The sequence below is a fragment of the Aulonocara sp. 'chitande type north' Nkhata Bay genome, linkage group LG20 (genome assembly GCF_057382095.1).
Source record: "Aulonocara sp. 'chitande type north' Nkhata Bay isolate Kocher_YH1m ecotype deep benthic linkage group LG20, A_spYH_male_GT1.1, whole genome shotgun sequence".
In the NCBI taxonomy this organism is placed as follows: Eukaryota; Metazoa; Chordata; class Actinopteri; order Cichliformes; family Cichlidae; genus Aulonocara; species Aulonocara sp. 'chitande type north' Nkhata Bay.
In genome coordinates, this window is record NC_141363.1 from 23,668,419 (window position 1) to 23,686,947 (window position 18,529).

An 18,529-nucleotide genomic window follows, 5' to 3' on the forward strand; every position below is an offset into this window, starting at 1 on the left:
AGTCTTTCCCAGAGAGAGACTTTGATGAGAGGATGACCCAGGACTAAAAAAGTTAGCAATGCCCCCTTGTGGTATGTAAAAATTATCGAATTGTAAGAAGTACAAAACAAAAACTGAAGTCCAGGTGATTTATTAAAATCTTTACACAGTCACTTATTACATCAACATCCTTCTGATATACTGGAATGATATGATTTATAAAGCATTTAAATAAAAATAAACATGTTTAAACATATCTTAACCAATAAGTTCGAATTGAACTCATCACAAATTACAAATTAAAATCAACATATCTCAGCTTTATGCCCTCACACTCATACTGATGCACACAAACACACACACGGGAACAGCAGGCAGTGAATCAACATGCAGCCTCTTTGCTATTCCCAAAAACACTTTCAAGTATCTTCAACATCACTGAAATATAGCTTTGTCTTTTCTTCTGTCTTGGTTCCAAATTCACACAAACATATTTCTGACTTTCTTTAAAACAACAACGAAACAGCAATACTACATGGTCTATGCTCAAAGTGCATGCCTGTATGTTCGTCTACCTAAGCCATAATGAAGAGAACAGCTAATAAAGGCACATGGAGCTGAATACTCTACTCTTCGCATGATATTCAGCTTGCTTTAAGTTTCTACAGAGCAGCACTTCCACTTAGCACTCACACAGCAAGTGTTGAGTATTGATAGAAAACACTGAGAAAATTTGGTCAGAGTCATTTTTGCCACAATGCGTACCATAACATTTGTATTTGTATCATGCCATGCTTAGTTTATGTGTTACAGTAATGCAGAACTTTTGAAATAGTTATCCTAACTTTGACTGTCACAATGCAGTTTTTCTACAGCATACACATCCAAACTGATTTTATGTTACAAAGAAAAAGAGTCAGTTGTCTATTTACAGCAAACACTTGCATGTCGTCAGTCTGTTTCATTTGAAAAAGCCAGATGGTTTGGCTGGAGGACCCATCAACATACAGGCTTGATTCTTGTGTGTGATTTGAATCTGTAAATTAAAAAAAATATATATAAAATCAGGCATTTCAGGCATGTGACTTCATTACATTAAGCAGCCACTGTGTTTCTGTGCCTGTGCAGTGTTTACCGTGCAGGGAGGTTGCATCCACGGTTCTCCATCTATCTGCATTGGTAATGCTTTCTTTGTCCTACGTGTAGAGAGGGATAAACAGAATGCATCAGGATGGTCATGTGTCATTAAAATGTAAATGTATCTTCTTATGTAAATTAACTAATGATGATCCCTAACTATGACCCACTGTTGAAGCTGAGAGCCCAGCCTTGTCATGTCTGAACATGTCCATGTGCCTTTTTTCCCCCCTCACCTGATGGTGATCTGAGACGTTTTCGCGAGCCGCACCGCGCTCTTGAGTCCAGTGTAAATCTGGCCCATCTCCATCGCTCCTTCAAGGCCGACCACCTCTAATCGCCGATCACTGAGGTCTGACAAGAAAGCAGAGGCTAATCAGTCCAGAGAAGGAAGACAAGATTGGGCCTGAGGCAGATGCCACTTCTCATATTTAATGTGCATCAGAGTGGAGATCGATAACAACAGCGGTTTGAAGCACACCAATGCATATCAATAATCATACATAATGTATAATCATCATGCACCTGCAAACAACTGCAGTTTACGTGCACAAGTTTCTCTGTGCATACAGTGGCAGGATGGTTGGACTCAGGTCTTGGCTGACAGCATAGAGATGAATAGTTAGGAGGAAACGGGTTTGAGAAGCAAACCATAACTAACCACCAGTGCAGAGAACCTCAAGAAAAAGAAAAAAAAACCAACATTTTTGCAGAAGCTGGTTTCTGCTTCTTAAGATTTCAGCTGAGATGTCAACAGCTTTCAGCCTGTATGCGTCATCGTTTCTGGGAAGTTGGCTAATGTTAGCATGGTGTCATTCAAGCACTGAAGAAGCACGTGGAAACTTAGCATCCCTTCTGTGAGAAATTAGGCCTACTTCAAATGAATGCTGAAATCTTCTGATAAGATGATGGAGGGACATTACAGTACAATCAAAAGAAGATAACACATAAACATTTTTTTTTGCAGATAAGAATACAGATGCATTGAAATTTTGGCTTGCTGTTCTGGTGGCTCGGTATCATAAAGTTCAATAACCAGATTACACAAATAGCACCAGGTACTTATTTGTATGTATGCACTAAAACCATGCATTTAAGTGTTAATATTTTGGCAAGTCAAAAAAAAGTTAAACACTTCATTCATTTCATTTCATTTATTTGTTCATTTTCAGGCACAACAAATACCTATATTGAACATAAAATGGACTATCGCTTTCAAAGAGAGAAGAGGGGCTGCTACAAATAAATAGGATAAATAGGGATTATCTTTAACTGTGAATTATGTAGTAAATATGTTTGTAGTAGAATCCAAGAATAAATATATGGAGATGGACAGAAGTACAGTATAGTACAGCATAGATGACCTTAAAGGGGTCAAATTCACGTACACAGGGTTATGCTGCCCTCAAGTGGCCGGAAAAATCAGTAACTCCACATTCAAAGTTAGAGCAAACATCATCATATGGGTTCCAGTTTCATTGGACTGTTATTATAATTTGTGTAATTTAGAAACAGAGGAAGTTTGGTTGGAATAAATCGATTTTTATTTTTTATTACACCCTCTAGTACTGTTGCTAGAGCACTAACTAGACTAGAGCACTAACCCCCTGTCTTTTGGAGAAAATTTGGAAATTAAAATGCAAATGACTACCGTGTATTTTGGGATTGTCTGGTTATTTAAAACTATCAAAGAGAGAGATATGGTGCCCGCAACACATTCTTAATGGTGAAATTCCTCTAGGAAGTAAGTTTATATACTCTGGATATATACCAACAGAATGGATGAAGAGAGATAAGTACTTAATGAACACACTGCTGGTGGCTCGTAAAAAGACTCATAAAGGAGTTGGTGACAGGTTAAACTTTGTGAAAAGTCTAATGTGTCTATGGTGAGTCGATGAGTCAGTGAACCTTACTTCTGTCCAATGACGCTGATGCTGATGTGAGTTTGAGGATAAGCTGAACTTTTCTATCAGTAAATGCTGCTGATAACATTCACATAGTGAATAAACTTCCCTATGTTGAAGGAAGGAATTTAACAAAGGGAAAATGTAATCTTTAGGACACTAAAGCAAACATAATGTTAGCTTATATCCGTCTGACGTTGTTTAGTTTTCGATGTTGCTGGTTGTCAGTTGTTGCATGTCTAATTTGCTGACAAGAAATCGTTACAATATCAGAAAGAAATAAACATATTATTGCACGTTTCTGTGTATTAGAGCCGTGACTTCAGGTCAGGAGATGAGGCTTGTGGTGAGGATGAATTTAGGTAAACTTTATACTTGCTGCTAATTATAATTTCATTAATTTCATTGTGTTCTCTCAGGACCACTGCTGTTAGATCAGACATCTGAATAATACAGGTCAACTGCAAAATACCTTGGGAAGTCACTTTCAGGATTTCTGGATTGACGATCACCTCCGGCTCTTCCTGCGCCGTCAGTCCCTTAGTGTCCACTTTTTTGGTCTCACCCCACAGGTTGGACCCACCATGCATGCTAGGAATGTTCAGGATAGCAACACCCTCAAGAGACACAGCACTGAGATCCAGGGGAGTACCGCAACACTGGAGACAGTACAGCGCACCGCAGCGTTAGAGTGAAATATCCGTGCGCTGTCTCTGATTGCTGTTTTGTATCGAGGCTACTTATTTCAAAGTAGCAAACTGCAAACTTGTGTGCTGCGCTCTCACCTCGATTGTTAAGTTTTCGCTCAGTTTTTTGCAGGAAGCAGAGATGGTTTCTGAAGTGGCAAATTCAAAATACCACAGCTTGTTCTTCATTCTGCCGTTAGAAAAAGCGTCTCCTTTAGGTTTATGTGATACTTCACTTTCACAGAACATTTTCTCCTTTTAGTGCACGCAGCGCTTTAGAAAGAGTAGGAGTCAAGCAGCAACACTTGGTGCCACAGACATCTGCTGTCACCTCGAGCATTCGTGCCTTTTACTGCTTTAAAAAAATCAGTAATTGCAAAGGCAAACAGGAAATATAGAAGTCATGTTGCGAAGAGAAAATTTGCTGTCTTTTAGCTCTGTTGTGTTTTTAAACTGTGCATCTGTTAAGCTATGAAACACTGTTGTATTGCTATAAGCAGGAATGCATTCGCTTTGTTTACTGTTCCTGACAATGTGCCCTAGAGACACATAATATTCAAACAAATATGCAAACCTGCTGTTGAATTTCTGAGGATGTTTTTCCCTCATTGTGTGAAACCGGTGGGCAATGGAGGCATCCTGCAAACACAAAACAATATAGCAATTATACGACCTACTAAACCGAAAATAAAACACTTCCTCTTGTATTACACATTTATGAGAAACTCACAACTCCAATAGAGAAGTAGTTGTTGATTATTTCATATGGCACTGGGTCACCCTCCTCTTGATTCTCATCAGTGATAACCTGCACGCTCCAGCGATCCATCAGCACCTGGGAGCTCCCCTCAATGTCTTTAAGAATACGGTTCAGATCTTCACCATCATACCCTTAAAGATGAAGACAAGAGAACTGTAATTTTGAGAACTTGCTGAAGCCCATTTAATTAGTGCAACCACTGTCTGAAAGCACACATAGACAGTGGCGCCATAACGTGAAAATAGTGACGTGCAAGTATTATCTTATTTACATAAGGGAACACTTCATCTCTTCGTTTCTCACCTCCTCCCCAGCGAAGGCATCGAGCAAGGTCATTTCCTGTGCCAAGAGGAAGTACAGCAACAGGTGGCCGCACCAGCAGATTGCCTTTGTCTGAATACAAAAAAAAGGGAAGGAAATACAAAGCGTGTAACAATCAATTTCACATGTGATGTTGTGAAGTTTATGCCAACAATCTCACCTATTGCATCGAGAATCCACCCAACTGTGCCGTCTCCACCGCACACCAAGATCCTGTACTCCTTAAGATTTCTGAAGAAACTCAAACTGAAAGAAATGTGAAAGATATTTTGGGGGGAAGTTATGGAGGTTTAAGTAAGTACTCAGGATAATGTGGTAAGAAATAATCTAATATTAAAATCAATTTGAACAAAAACTCTTGTATCACTTTACTTACCCTGGTCCAGGGCCACCATTTGAAAGGTTGTATACTTGTCGTGGATTCAGTAAAAACTGAAATTTGCGCAGCACTCTGAAATAAAGAAAACATAAAGAAAACCAAGTTGCACAATGTTCATGGATTTGAAATCTCTTTTTCCAGTAAAATATTCTTTTCCGAGCTCACCTTTCTCCCTGCTTACCACCACTTTTAGGGTTGACGAACACTAGAAGAGGATGGGCGTTCAGCACAGGGCAGATCTGATGATTAATAAACAAATGTTACAGGTATTATACTAAAGGAATATAAAAAGCAAACCCCACACTAATAGCATGGTGTACATTTTTGAGCTCTTGTTATTCAGCTTTAATGAAAAGCTTTTGCTTGCATGAATAATACCTGAAGCACTTGTCCGTCAGGAGTGGTATTGAGCTCGCTGTCATCTCCTGACCCAGAGCAGCCATTTTTTACATTATTTGGTCTCTCCTTTAGGGAGAACAATAAAGACAGAGAGTAAATAAATCATTAAAAATATCATAGCGTTCCTTGGATAAAAAATATCTACACTGTGTACCTAACAAAATGCCACACAGGTGAGAATGATTTACCAATGAAAAAAACAGCCTCTGGCCGATGTTATGCTTTGCGTTGGTGTGAGAGAGGCACTGTTTGCGTACTCTCTGAGCTGTGCATTTGCTTGAGATGTGCCTGAGGATAGTTGTGTACCTTTATAACAGGATATATGGCCCATGGAGGAAGAATATGGTCTCTGAGCAGCCCACACGTACACGGTGTTGACTCTTGGTCCACACATTGATCATGACGCTGTAGAATACAAATAAAATTACTCAGAAATACAGTGCAGATTTAGAGCATACAATAAAAAAAAACTGTATAGAAAGGAGGCTTCCTGGATTCAATAGATACAAATGCGCACAACAATTCCAGAATGCAACTAAATCAAATCTCCTCCTTGATTAGAAAATAATTTACTCAAATTTATTCCTCAGTGAGTCATGCACTGATATGTTTGCTCACCATCGTGTGGCACCACACACAGTGTTTGCCTGTTAGGCCTTGTAAGCTCTTGATCTTCTTCTGGCATTTGTCACACTTCCTAGAGTCACAGTTCCCACTCACCCAGTCGTGTGTTGAAACCTGAAAAGTGAGATGGATTTTAAATTGTCCATGTAAGAGCACTCAGACATAGCATGAAATCAAATTTAGACCGTGCATGTGACTGTAAAGGTTGTCATGGAGACATCAGCATACCCCTATTTCTTTCTTTGACTTCACGTATGTCCTGGCGCAAGGGGCCGGGTTCTTGTTTGCACAGCGACCGTGGACTGTGTATTTGCAGGCTGCACAAAACGACACACAAACCAGCTGTCACATAATTTGTAAATACATATAAATTACTGTGGTAAATGTCAAGGAGGCAGATGAGCATTGATTAATCCCAAAAAAAAAATTATGCAATTTTCAAATTAGACACTTCCTTGCGCCCTCTTCTGGTTAGTTCTTGTACTCACAGGTGCAACACAGTCCCTGCTTCCTCAAACCCAGCAGCATGCTGTGACACACGTTGCAGTAAACAGGCTTGTTAAAATTTTTCATCCTCCACAGGTGTTGGCCGTCTTTCTGGGTCATCTATTTGTTGAAACAACAGTCAATGAAGAAGTCAGTGCAAGAAAGGGAAGAATAAAACAGTTTATGATCTTTTATTTTGTGAATATGATTTTTGAACAGAAAAATATATGTTTGCAAGAACAGAAGCTGTTCTCTCTTCCAATTCTTAGATATTAGTTCCACAACAAGGCATGATTTTCATCTTTTGCACCCATTCATTATTAAACTTAATGAGATGGCTCATTATGTAGTATGGCGGTGACTCTACATATCATCACACAACGCACAACTTCATGGACATTCAAATCAAAACTATCTATAATCTCGCTTAACAGAAGATTATAAAATTGTTTCAATCTGTTTACTGAGTGGTCAGCGTTCTTATCCAGATTAGATACTGAAACATTTTTTTTTAAATGACAGGATGTATCACCCTTTCACTTGCTGCAAGAGGATCAGTAGACAGAATTGCGAATCAGCATACAGGAACTGTGAGGGGGCTGAATTCATGCACCCTAGGCTTCAAATGTCCACTGGTGGCTAGAAATAGCTGGAGGGGAAGTCCCTGGCATTGTTGCAGAGGCCAAACACACAATCTAGTTTGTGGGTTTAGGTCGCTGCAGCTAACTGTCAAACAGACTGTGCGTAGCTCTATATTGTTGGCAACACATTAAACATCGATAACACAAAGCGGATCTCATCAAACCCCTTTAAAGTATAGGGCCAATAATAAATGGATTCATTTTAAAGGGATGAAATGAAAAACTGAATTGTCAATGGAGAGTTCTGTTTAACTCTTGTGAATACTAGCCTCAGATTAATACAACCGGTCAATGCAAGCATGTGTAACTCCTTAAGTATTTATAATAAAATAAAATATACCAGACTTGTATACAAATTGTACAGATGGTGGTGGGAAACTGTTACTCTGTTTGGGATTAAAACATTTTAGGAAAAGGTCAGAGTGACACGTGAGAAAAGTCTCGCAAGAGAAATTCCATTAGACCCAAAGATGTTTCTGCTTGGTTTGTAGTCCCAAAAATAAAATTACAAAAATAACAAACAAATATGCTTGAGCTCTTTGGGTTTAAGTTTTTAAGTGCTGAAAAGCTGAGAGTCTAGCTCTGAGTGGAAGGGGAGGTGCAAGCATATGAAAATGTTTCTTTAATTACATGGATTGGCACATACCAACAAAGGGAAACCCTTTTTGTCATTTGTTTTCTTTTAATCTTAGGGTGCTTTCCTTTAATTATTTCCTTAGTTGTATATACACGGCCTTAGCGCTAAGCACTGCTATATCATTCCAGCATTCATATTGTGCAGAATAAACGGAAAACACAAAGGCATTCTGATGGTGCAGAGCATGGAAGGAATGAGATTACCACACCCTGTAACAGTGAGTTGGCAAAAAGGGCTTTAGGGAAAAGGAGGAGGAGGCGAAGGACAGAGGCGAGGCATGCGAGGCCAGGAATTTACAAGAGTAGTTACCACTTTGTGAGATATCTGCTATAAAAAAGAAATATATTTGAGCTTGGACTTTGGAGCCAACACACGCTCCTTTTAAAAGCACCTTTAGACCCAGCAAGACCAGCAAGGGAACGTTGTTCATGCCTCCTTGTACCCACTCATCCAGAGAAACTGTGCCGCTGCTGTCAGCATCAATTGCTGTCATCATGTCCTTCAGAACCTGATGAAATCACATTCAGTTGTTATTATCCAATCAGCACACACGTTTCTATTACTTAAAGGGCCATGTGGTTTCTGAAACTAGTCGAGCTGGAATCTGTAAATTGTATATGCAGAGAAGCTTATCACTTTATGAACCTCTGGCAAATGAGTAACAAGAAGTGCCATATAGTGTGTACCCGACACTGTTATGGATGTCTTGTGCAAATAAATCTGTCTTCACATACATTTACTATACGTTACCTAAGTGCAGTGCATGCAGAACATTTGCATTACATTTATATTCTGGGACTTACCGGCTTGAGCTCTGACACATCCCAGTCGAGATATTCTGCAGCGTGCATCATCTGTGCAATAATCCGATCCACTTCCTGTTCAAAATGTAGCAGGCTTGTTTTAGTGTTGCGGCTGTTTTGAAGATGTTTTAAATATACTTTAAAAGATTTTCTCAACAACTTACAGAGCTGTCCAAAACTCCATTCCCATCTCTGTCATAAAGCCTGAAAGCAACTGAAAAAAGAATGGAAATGAAAGTGGAGCTGCTAGATGAGTCATTACTATTTTGGGCACAAAAGAAAACAAAAACTCACACTCCAGTTTGTCCCTGGGCTGGCCATCTTCAAGTAGAGAGAAGTAACATGAGACATCTTTAAGGAAGACTTCCTCTACAGGAGAGATTGAGGAGAGAGAGGAGGCTGTGAATTCTCTAGTTAACATATGTATACAAACAGTACGATGCAGGGATGTGGTGATAACTGCACGCATGCCAAATCGGCCATGAGGCAAAAAGGGTCGGCTGAAAAGGCGGTAAGCTGTTTGTATGCACGGTGCGTATGTATAATCTCACTGGTACTGTCTTCTTGGCCGGGTTCAGAGTTTTGAAAGGAGCGGAAGAGTCTCTGGCAGAGATCCACAGGGAAGTCCTCCACTTCTAAATATGTCTTGAGAAACAGACGAAAGCCTTCTTCATTGATGCACTGGGAAAAAAACATGAATGGGAGAAGCATGTTCTGTTTACAGCGGTCTAGTGAAGCGCGAAATGAATGGGTTGAAGCTTATTTGTATATAATATGCTTGTTACTTCTGAAAATAAAAAAAGATAATACTATGAACAACTGTGTGAAAAACGTATATTTTACAAGCGTCACTTTATCAGCTGTTCTAAGCTCAAATAGGGATTGGCAAGATCTCAGAAGCCTCAAAAGCTTCTCAAATAGATTTAATCAATAATTGAAAAATGTACCAAAACAAAGTGTCTACAGGGTGTCATGTGACAATGACATAAAACAAAAAAATAAGCTCCTGCTTGAAGATTTCAGTCCATCTGTCTGGCATGGCATCTGTGTTTCTCACATGATATTATGCTGCAGGGCTAACAAGCTGTAGTCCCCTGATAATGGTGAACTACAAACCCATTTCTTGTTGCTTATGCATTTCCATACTTTTTACCCTGCAGAGCTGCCCGAGTAATAAATAACATAAATGCAAGGCAGCCGGATCACACAAAGAAAAAAAAAACAAGGGAGAGAGACTAACGGAGCTGCAGCACCAAAACACAACAACATTTCCAACAAATCATTTAAATGTAGTCTTGTAGCCGTATTTGTATTTTGACAGCAATTAACTTGTAACTTTATGGACGCAACTGTGTTCTCTCCCATTATGAAAAACAACATTTCATTCTTCTAATTAAACTCAAAGTGGCAAATAAACTTTCACTGCTGTAATAAATACTTAAGAAATTATTGTATTTGCTGTCTTCACAAATTACTAGTCAGCATCAGCCATTGATTTGAGCAGTCTTTTTTTTGCTGTTCAATCACATCTGAGCTTACACTGCATGAGGAAAGCCAGCACACTGTTAAACAAGGCCTTGCTGCGTGGGCAAATCTAAGGAGGTAATTTACATTTGCAGTCTCGCTTGAATACGCTGAGGATATTTCTCATGGACAGCTTAGTCAGCCTGATCGATACTGCAGGTTGAAATCTAATTCATCAGCGAAGGATAATTAATAACTGCCCAATACACGTAAATCTTATTCTCATTTTACAGCGAACAGCTACTCTCAGACCTATTATTCTGTTGAGCTATGAAGCTTTTAGATGGCATCTCTGTGAATTAGTTTTGGAGGGATGGATTTGACTGTGAACAGCAGGACACTCTGTCCCCTCACCTCTCCATGCCTGTGCCGGGCCAGACTGCCATCTGCATAGAATTCCCTCAGCACATCTTTCACCTTCAAGTTGTTGTCTGGAAGCAAAGACACGCAGGTCACACAGGGATACGCACGCATACTTCGTCCATTCGACTTTGTGTGCAAACGTTTTTAATCCACACTTCTAAATGTCATCTGTGTATATGATTACACCATAAATATAGATTTATCTGGAGTACAACAATATATATATATATATATATGCATGCTCAATTTGCAGAAAAAGAGAATGTGGTAGACTGCTACCTCCTCTAGATATGAGAAACCATGAGCGAGTGTAAATGAGTGTGTGTGGGTGGAAGTGGAAGTGGAGGGGGGGTGTTAAGCGCTGAGAAAGCTGCCTGCCTGCCCGCCTGTCTGTACTCACATTCAATGTACTGTTGTAGCTGGATAAAGTCGACAGGGTTCAGTTCCTTCACCTCTGGGTTTGTGGGGGAGGACATGGTGCCTGCTTCTGCACAAACTGCCTGCCTGTGAACAAGCAGGCAGCGAGAGAAACAGTGAGATGTAGACGGAGAGAAAAGAGAAGGTGGGTGCACGCTAGCCTGCCTCTTTGTAAAACATAAAAGCGTGGCTGCAAGCAAAAGATAGCATCTCTCATCTCGCTCTGTAAAAATCCATGATTATAGACAGGGAGAATCGCTCTTAACATCCAAACTTTCTTTGAAGCAGAAGCAAGAGTACACAGAACTGTGCACACATTAAAATGTCTTTAATCAGAAAACAACCACAACAGGGCGTTTTTAAATCAGAACGCAATATTGTCACTGTGGTCCAGGTGCATACGCCCACAGTTTTTCCTCAACATGATAACATTTTTCCTCGTATGATGCACTAAAATGCAACTTCACTGCCAAACACAGCAAACTTTAAGCACTTGTGCTTTTACACTGTTTGTTTTAGATCTCACACCACCAGAGTATGCGACTAGCCAATGGAAACTGGGCCGAAAGGCTTTCAAAAATAATTTGAGGCTAAATTTTCCCATGATGCCTTGTGTCTAGGGATTTTTTGCACCCAAAGTCTTTTTCCATGTACTCACTGGCCCACATTAGTTTTGCAAAGTACCAGCTACAGGGAGTATTTTGGTTTCATTTAGGACAAGAAGATGCACTGGTGTGTTAAAATGCACAGATAAACAATAAAACCTTGTGGAGAGGTTGCAAAAACCAAACTGGCTCGTCAAGGGGCCTCCCCGTTAAACAAAAGGAAGAGACTTAAATGTCACAGAAGGCTGAAAGACAGCGTGAATTTGAATCTGACACAGAAAAAGAGCTTGTAAGTTCAATAAAAACTGGCCCGGCAAGTCGTTCAGAAGCAAGGAAGCGTGAAGTGCGGATGAAGATTTGGTATGTTACTTTTAACGACTCCACATGATGGGGGATGAATTCTATAATGACAGGAAAGCATACAGCTCATAACTAATTAAAGAAAGAGGAGAAACTGGTTAATGGAAGGGAGCAAAGTGGCATCCTGACATCCTGTTTAATGTTGTTTTAGATGTGTGTGGATAAAAATGGTTCCTAAGGAAATGCACGGATAAAATCAATAGCAAATTTCTAGTATACCTAACATACTCGTGATCAATGTTCTACAATTAGGTGAGCCAGGAAATCTCTCCATCACGTCTGGCACCAAGAAATAGCACACGTGCTTTTCTGATTTAGTATCCATTTCTTTAATGTTAAGGCAAAAAACGTGCCATTTTTCTCCCATCTAGAAATGAAATATTGAATTAATAATCAAACAGAACCCTTGCTGTATTAAATAAAGGAGAGGATACGTAGGTACAGTGTTAAATATTGCTGTAAAACTGACAAGACTCAGGCTGTTCAAAGATTTTATGGCTCCTCTGAACTTGTCACGAATTCTTTCTTTTACACATTTTCTCATCTATTATTATCCTGTCATCCTTTTGCTAAATTTACTTGGCTTTTCTCAAAAGGATTACACCAGCACTGGTTTAACCCCTGAATACTCCACATGACAGAATATTTTGTATTTGTCATTCTGTGCTATAAATCACAGCGAGCTACATTAGGTTTTGTCTGAATTATATTACCATGATGAGGCAATGCAGGGAAGACTTTTTATAAATCGATCTGTTCTTCTTCAGCATTCTTGTGCAGCGGTAATGGGTACTTAAAACCATTAAATACCGTTTATATAACACTCTCTAAGAGTACAAGTACACTATGTGAAAGTTTGAATCGTCTCCTAATTGATTTTATTACTGTTTAGAAATGGAAACTGGAATGCAAAATAAGACTTCGAAGGCAAACAACAACAAAATAGATTCAGGTTTGAAAAACTGAGAACACTAATCTGATTATGAACAAACTTTAAAGCACCCACTAGAAATGATGGTGATTTCATGCTTAAAAATGTGTTCATTAATAAAATTATTACAAGAAAAATCATTTTTGTTTGTTTCTTATTAAAGACGAGTTTCATGCACACGCTGCAAATCCAGTCTTATGAATAACAGAATAAAAAAAATTCATGGTGGTGTTCCGTCCGGGCTGACGAACTGTAAATGTGCCGTTCACACAGCTGTCTACAGGTGTTTTCACACATCTATGTGCAGTCTGTTTAGGCATTAGTGAAGGCTGCCTGCACCAAACAGGAAAATCAGAGTACTTAAAGAACGTCCTGAGAAAATGAAATGAAATAATCTGAAATAACACCCACTCCCTTTGAATCCATTTGCTCTCTCTTTGGGCTCCGAAAGGTTCAGGCTGTCCTCACTTAATTCCCTCAAAAGGTCAGAGCCGTTGCCTAGCACTTTGTTTATGCAGCCGATCAGGTGGGCCAGGTTTTTATCGACAGCAAAGTGACACATGGAGGAATCATGAGAAGCCATCTGCTACTGATCACCAGATTACAGCCTGAACCTCTTTATTCTATAAATGTTCTCCTGTCTCCATCTCTTTAAAAACTGCCCCAGAAATAAACTAAAAACAAGCTTACGAGTGAGTTTTTATTTGCAGATAAAAAGACACCTCATTTTCGATACGTTTTAGGTGTTTTTTGTTCATGATGTCATGAACAGCGTCGTGCCTATTTTCTCTCCTTCCCAGAGCATCATGGTCATCATCATCACCATCATCATCATTATTGTCTGGTTCCACTCGATCTTGAGCCTATCTGAGTAATCTGATTCCACACTTCCTGATTAGATAATGATTTGCATGCACGATGCAGAGTGGGAAATCGGGACCAGTCAGGACAGGAAGAAGCATTCTATGTTCTCAGAGGACGGATGAAGAGTGTAATGCACACGAGCCAGTTGTTTACACTCAAAAGCATGGGATGGATTTCTTTGAAAAATTATGGCCTGGACTAAATGAGCTTACTAAAGTGGGCATACATATTTCAGGAGGTTTCACAAATGCCTGAAGCTCGGTAAGACCGAATACAGACCATGTGACTAAGTCAGGTCAATAAGGTCCCACTGATAACATTAAATGGCAGATACCTTATGAAGGAACTGTTTGTGTTCCTTTATATAAAGTTTATGTGGTAGAGTCTTGGCTATGTAAATTCATATTTGGCCTAAAAAGAGTACAGTTCTTCTACGTGATTTACTTTGATTTGCTCGACAGACAGACAGTTTGAGGTATAACTGTTTAAACAAAATGTTGCTCCATATAATCAGTACAGAATAAATGATGCAACCTATTCTGAGCAGCCGTGCACAGAAGCTACTGGCGCAGTAGTGGTTCTTCAAATAGCACTGAAGAACAATTTAAACGTTAAAGTGGTTAGCAACGACTCGTGACAGAAACATCGACTTCCCAAATAAACTTCTGAAAAAAACCACCTGTCTCAGGCCTGACAGCGGCTTTAACTTCTGACCACTTGCCCAAAAGAAAAAACACCAAAGCAACTGCTTTCACCACACGGACAAAAAAAACCCCCAACAACAACAAAAAAAACTACAAAAATAAAACTGGAGGATTAAAGCGACAGTTCCATTTACATTTTCCTTAACATATGGCAAGGGTTTAATTATGAGCTCTTAAAGTCTTCATTTAAAACTGTCAACGACCCTAAAACCACCATGTTTACAACAGGCACTTGAAGGTATACTTGGGGATGACCTTTTTCCACGCAGGCTAATGTTTGTGCAAGCTGTCATAACGCCTACGCCTTGTGTCAAGGAAATCTGCTGTTTTGCAACACTTGCAGGGTGTAAGTCACTGACTCCGTCATTCTGCGGTTGGAAAACACTGCGTAGGTTCTTTGAAGAAAGAGAAGTCAACATACAATGTTGGCCATTTGTTTTTCTCTCGAATCTACAACGAGTCTGCTCATTGAACCGTGTGCCGAATGCATCGGGCTAATACAAGTGGAAGGACAGACATGTTTGGTTGCTATGGAAAGTGTTTCCCTACATCAGCTGCTCTCTGTCAAAGTGCTGCCATGGGTGACTAACAGGTAGGAGGATCCAGAGGCAGAAAGGGGGGGGGTATCCATTAGAGGGAAGGGGAGCCCAGTCATAACTGTGAGTCTTCCCCCTTCATCGGTGCCTCCTCCCACACCACAGGTCTTGGTTGGCCTTCAAAACTAGAGGACACGCTCCAAATTGCGTTCTACATGCAGATGCTACTGTGACTCATTGCATGAAGAGGGAAACACTCCCCTAACTATAAAAGGACTGTTTGCTTAAGGGGTCAGTTTGCAGGTTAAGCCTGAAGTTACAAACCACTAACTGGTGGTGGTGGAAAAATGGTACTTCTGCACATTTATGTAGTGCTTCTACTTCTGTTTTGTTTTGTTTTTTGGGTTGTTGTTTTTTTTTTTTTGGGGGGGGGGGGGGGTCATCTTCAGTAAAACTTCATTATAACTTTCATCAATCAGGATAGATAGATAGATAGATAGATAGATAGATAGATAGATAGATAGATAGATAGATAGATAGATAGATAGATAGAGCGCACAAAGCTGGGCCAAAACAATTCCACAGTCAGAATTGAGCATGCTCTGTTAAACAGGGCTTTCCCTTGTCTACCACTGTTTGGTGATATTTGAAGAATGCAAACTGCAGGCTCCAGTTAGGAGGAATACTGGATAATGTGAACATAATAAACATGGCTTGTAAATCAAGACAAAAAAAGACTGAACAAAAAAACAACAAAAGCTATTCACTACAGCATGAATCACACATTTCTTGGAAATGTAGGCAGGGCTTTACATGCTCACAAGCTTCAAAGGGAAAGCAGCCCATCACTCTGAGTTCAGACTTGAATGTGACTTATATAATAGCTGTGTGTGCGTGTTTGTGTGTGTGGAGACAGCCCCGTAGAACACCATACTGCCTTCAGAAAAAAAACCCTCAAACCTGCCCAGACTAGTGAGAGTGCATGCTGTCATATAAGGGCCACATTGCTTTTATGGTGTGACTGTTTGCACTTATCAGGGAGTCTCGTCTGGTTCACCCACAGATCTCTCCACAACTAAAAATGAAACAAATGTTACATTTCTTTTAAAATGATCTCAAGTGCTGTTCAGCGGTATTTTCCACTATCATACCAGTAATTTAGTCTTTTCCATCCGAAAGAGCTATAATATACAGATTCGGGATTTCCTGCATTGAACATTTTTAAATGGTTCAGTCAGAGCCAGAAAAACCAGTTTTGTTGATTGAGGCTTTATTAATTCTTGCATAATACATATTTTTTATTTCAAAATGATCAGCACTAATGTGGAAATAACTGGACTTCTGTCAAATAAGATACCTAATCTTTGCTTTTAACTTATGTGATCTGATCATGCTTACTTGTGTAGTTACCGCCAACTAAAGACCAATTATGAACTGGGAAAAAACCTGTACTTTGAGGAATTTTCTTCACTGGAAAGGATCAGCGTTACAAGTCGCAGCATGCTACCATAGTGTGTTACTGAAAATTACTGATGTAGGACACTTCATGCCATATTCACAGGTAGTAGCTCATTCATTTTAGGCTGGTTTGCTAATATAATAAAGGAAGGGAAGCTCATCTTTTCTCATATCCTGCAAAACTATAGCTGGAACATTAAAAATGTGCAAGTTAAACCGAAAGTCACAGAATGGGCTGAATTCTACTTAATTTACATCCTCTAGCCTGTGATGCAAACGTGAACAATGGCACAATTGACCTGACTACACTATTGATTGTCTGTTCCTAAAAACCCTCTTGCAGCCGCAAACAAATGAGCACCTCGGAGCCTATTCAGCGTTAAAAATAACCTGCTCACAAGATGACAAAGGAAAAACTGCTCTGTAAATTAAATCACTTGGATGTAAAGCGCTTGCAAAACTGGAGAGTTTGGGACAAAAAGAGTGGTGATGGGGGGCACAAACCTGATATCTAGACTGTCCTGTATGCTTTCTTTTTCCACTTAACATGGGGACTCGTGTTTTGCAGACATATGCCAGTGAAAGGAGAGGTTTGAGTAAACAATGCAATAGTGCTATTCACCAACGTGCCCCATCACCTACTTCACACCAGGAAGGATTTTGCCTTCCCAGTAGTGACGAAAACTCATACAAAAGCCCTTATGGGGTGTACTTATTGTTTTTTCCCACTGGTGTAGCACCATACCCTGCAACACCTGTAATCTCAGATGGGGGTTACTCAGATAAAGTCCTATCAGGCAGTGTAATCACCCAATAACCTGTTTGTCGAGTATGCTGCTGACATGCTTGGACAAACAGAAAACAGTAAGTGTTTTACATGAAGTATCTTCAGGTGTTTAGCAGCCTACATGCTTACCATTTCCTACTCTGACACATGAAATAGGCTGACAAAGGTACCAAACTTATTGGCAAAGGGAACTGAAATTTTGCATGTTTGTGGGGATTTTTAAAAGGCTGATCTGCTGAGTGAATTACTCTGTTATTAGCAGCAAAAAAGCACCAAGCTGAAATTCATCGATATCCTCATGAATCTGCTCGGATCTTTTCATTCAATTCTTAATAGCAGCGCAAAACCAAGACGAAATTTTACTCTCTCTTATTTGACTGGGGCTCATCTGCAGCCGAAAGACGTATAGAGGTTTGCTAAAACTTCGATCAATGCGAACGGTGCAAGGTTTTGTTTTTTTGTCATTTACCTTTCCGCCGCCACTGTGTTGGTTGCCTTTACACAGTCCGTCTCGACGCTGTGCAGAAGAAAAAATCAAAACCAAAATCCTGCTCTCAGACGCGAAGCAAAGTGGTCGTTAACTTTAAACGGAGGCGGCGAGGTCTGCCGAGTGGAAGCGGTGAACTACTGCGCAGAGCAGCGACTGAGGATCCCTCCGGCGAAGCACCGCCTCAGCTGATCTGCGCCCTCCTTTGCTAGCCAATACACACCCGTTATTCCGGTCCCGTGCGTCCATCTGCAAAGTTAGAAAGTAATGCTTCGTTTAAATTATGCAGCTGTAAAAGCGCAGTTATCACTCTGCATCTTTCAGGAAGTATACGCTAAAAGCTGCACCGTAATGCTTTCAACAGTTTTATCATTTGCAGCGCTGTTGTTGTTTTTGGTGTTGCTGTCCATCGTGAGCCTTTTTAAAGTGATGAAGCTGACGTCACATGTTAAGGCGCAGAACAAAAAAAGCCACCGTGGTTACAATAAAGCAATATCACCGTCTAACCCCTTCAAATTGCTTGTAACAACATTAACAAAAAATAGATAAATAAATACTAAACTTATGGCTACTTAGACTACAGACCTCGAGCCACCTTGGTGTTGATAGAATTTGTTTATAGATAGTGACCAATAACGATAAATATTAATTGTATTTGCGTGGTTATAAGCCTTATAGAGGCTACGCTGCTATCCGATGTATGCTTTTAATCAAATAGTGAGTAAACAGTGAAA

The 18,529-nt window shown here is 39.9% G+C and overlaps 1 protein-coding gene across 1 annotated transcript; it reads right to left on the minus strand.

Annotated features, from left to right (window-relative positions):
• Positions 1-114: 114 nt before the first annotated feature.
• Positions 115-18,179, minus strand: dgkaa (diacylglycerol kinase, alpha a). Its single transcript, XM_086277500.1, has 24 exons — positions 17,778-18,179; positions 11,047-11,150; positions 10,638-10,714; positions 9,311-9,440; positions 9,054-9,128; positions 8,924-8,973; positions 8,760-8,834; positions 8,348-8,464; positions 6,681-6,798; positions 6,421-6,509; positions 6,187-6,306; positions 5,875-5,973; positions 5,548-5,634; positions 5,335-5,408; positions 5,167-5,241; positions 4,951-5,036; positions 4,773-4,862; positions 4,440-4,600; positions 4,284-4,348; positions 3,809-3,899; positions 3,496-3,682; positions 1,353-1,470; positions 1,115-1,175; positions 115-1,015 (listed from the first exon to the last, which is right to left on the minus strand). The coding sequence occupies exons 2-24, from the start codon at positions 11,120-11,122 to the stop codon at positions 941-943; spliced, it is 2,196 nt and encodes a 731-aa protein (XP_086133626.1). The 5' UTR covers positions 11,123-11,150; positions 17,778-18,179; the 3' UTR covers positions 115-940.
• Positions 18,180-18,529: the final 350 nt, after the last annotated feature.

Bases quoted from the DNA above. Each gene is read 5' to 3' on its own strand.
- dgkaa (XM_086277500.1), bottom strand. From the start codon at position 11,122: ATGTCCTCCCCCACAAACCCAGAGGTGAAGGAACTGAACCCTGTCGAC. The intron at 6,510-6,680 runs GTGAGTACAAGA...CGTTTTGTGCAG, and splicing joins GCAGGGACTGTGTTGCACCT to CCTGCAAATACACAGTCCAC. The intron at 3,900-4,283 runs GTTTGCATATTT...TTCTAACGGCAG, and splicing joins CCTCAGAAATTCAACAGCAG to AATGAAGAACAAGCTGTGGT.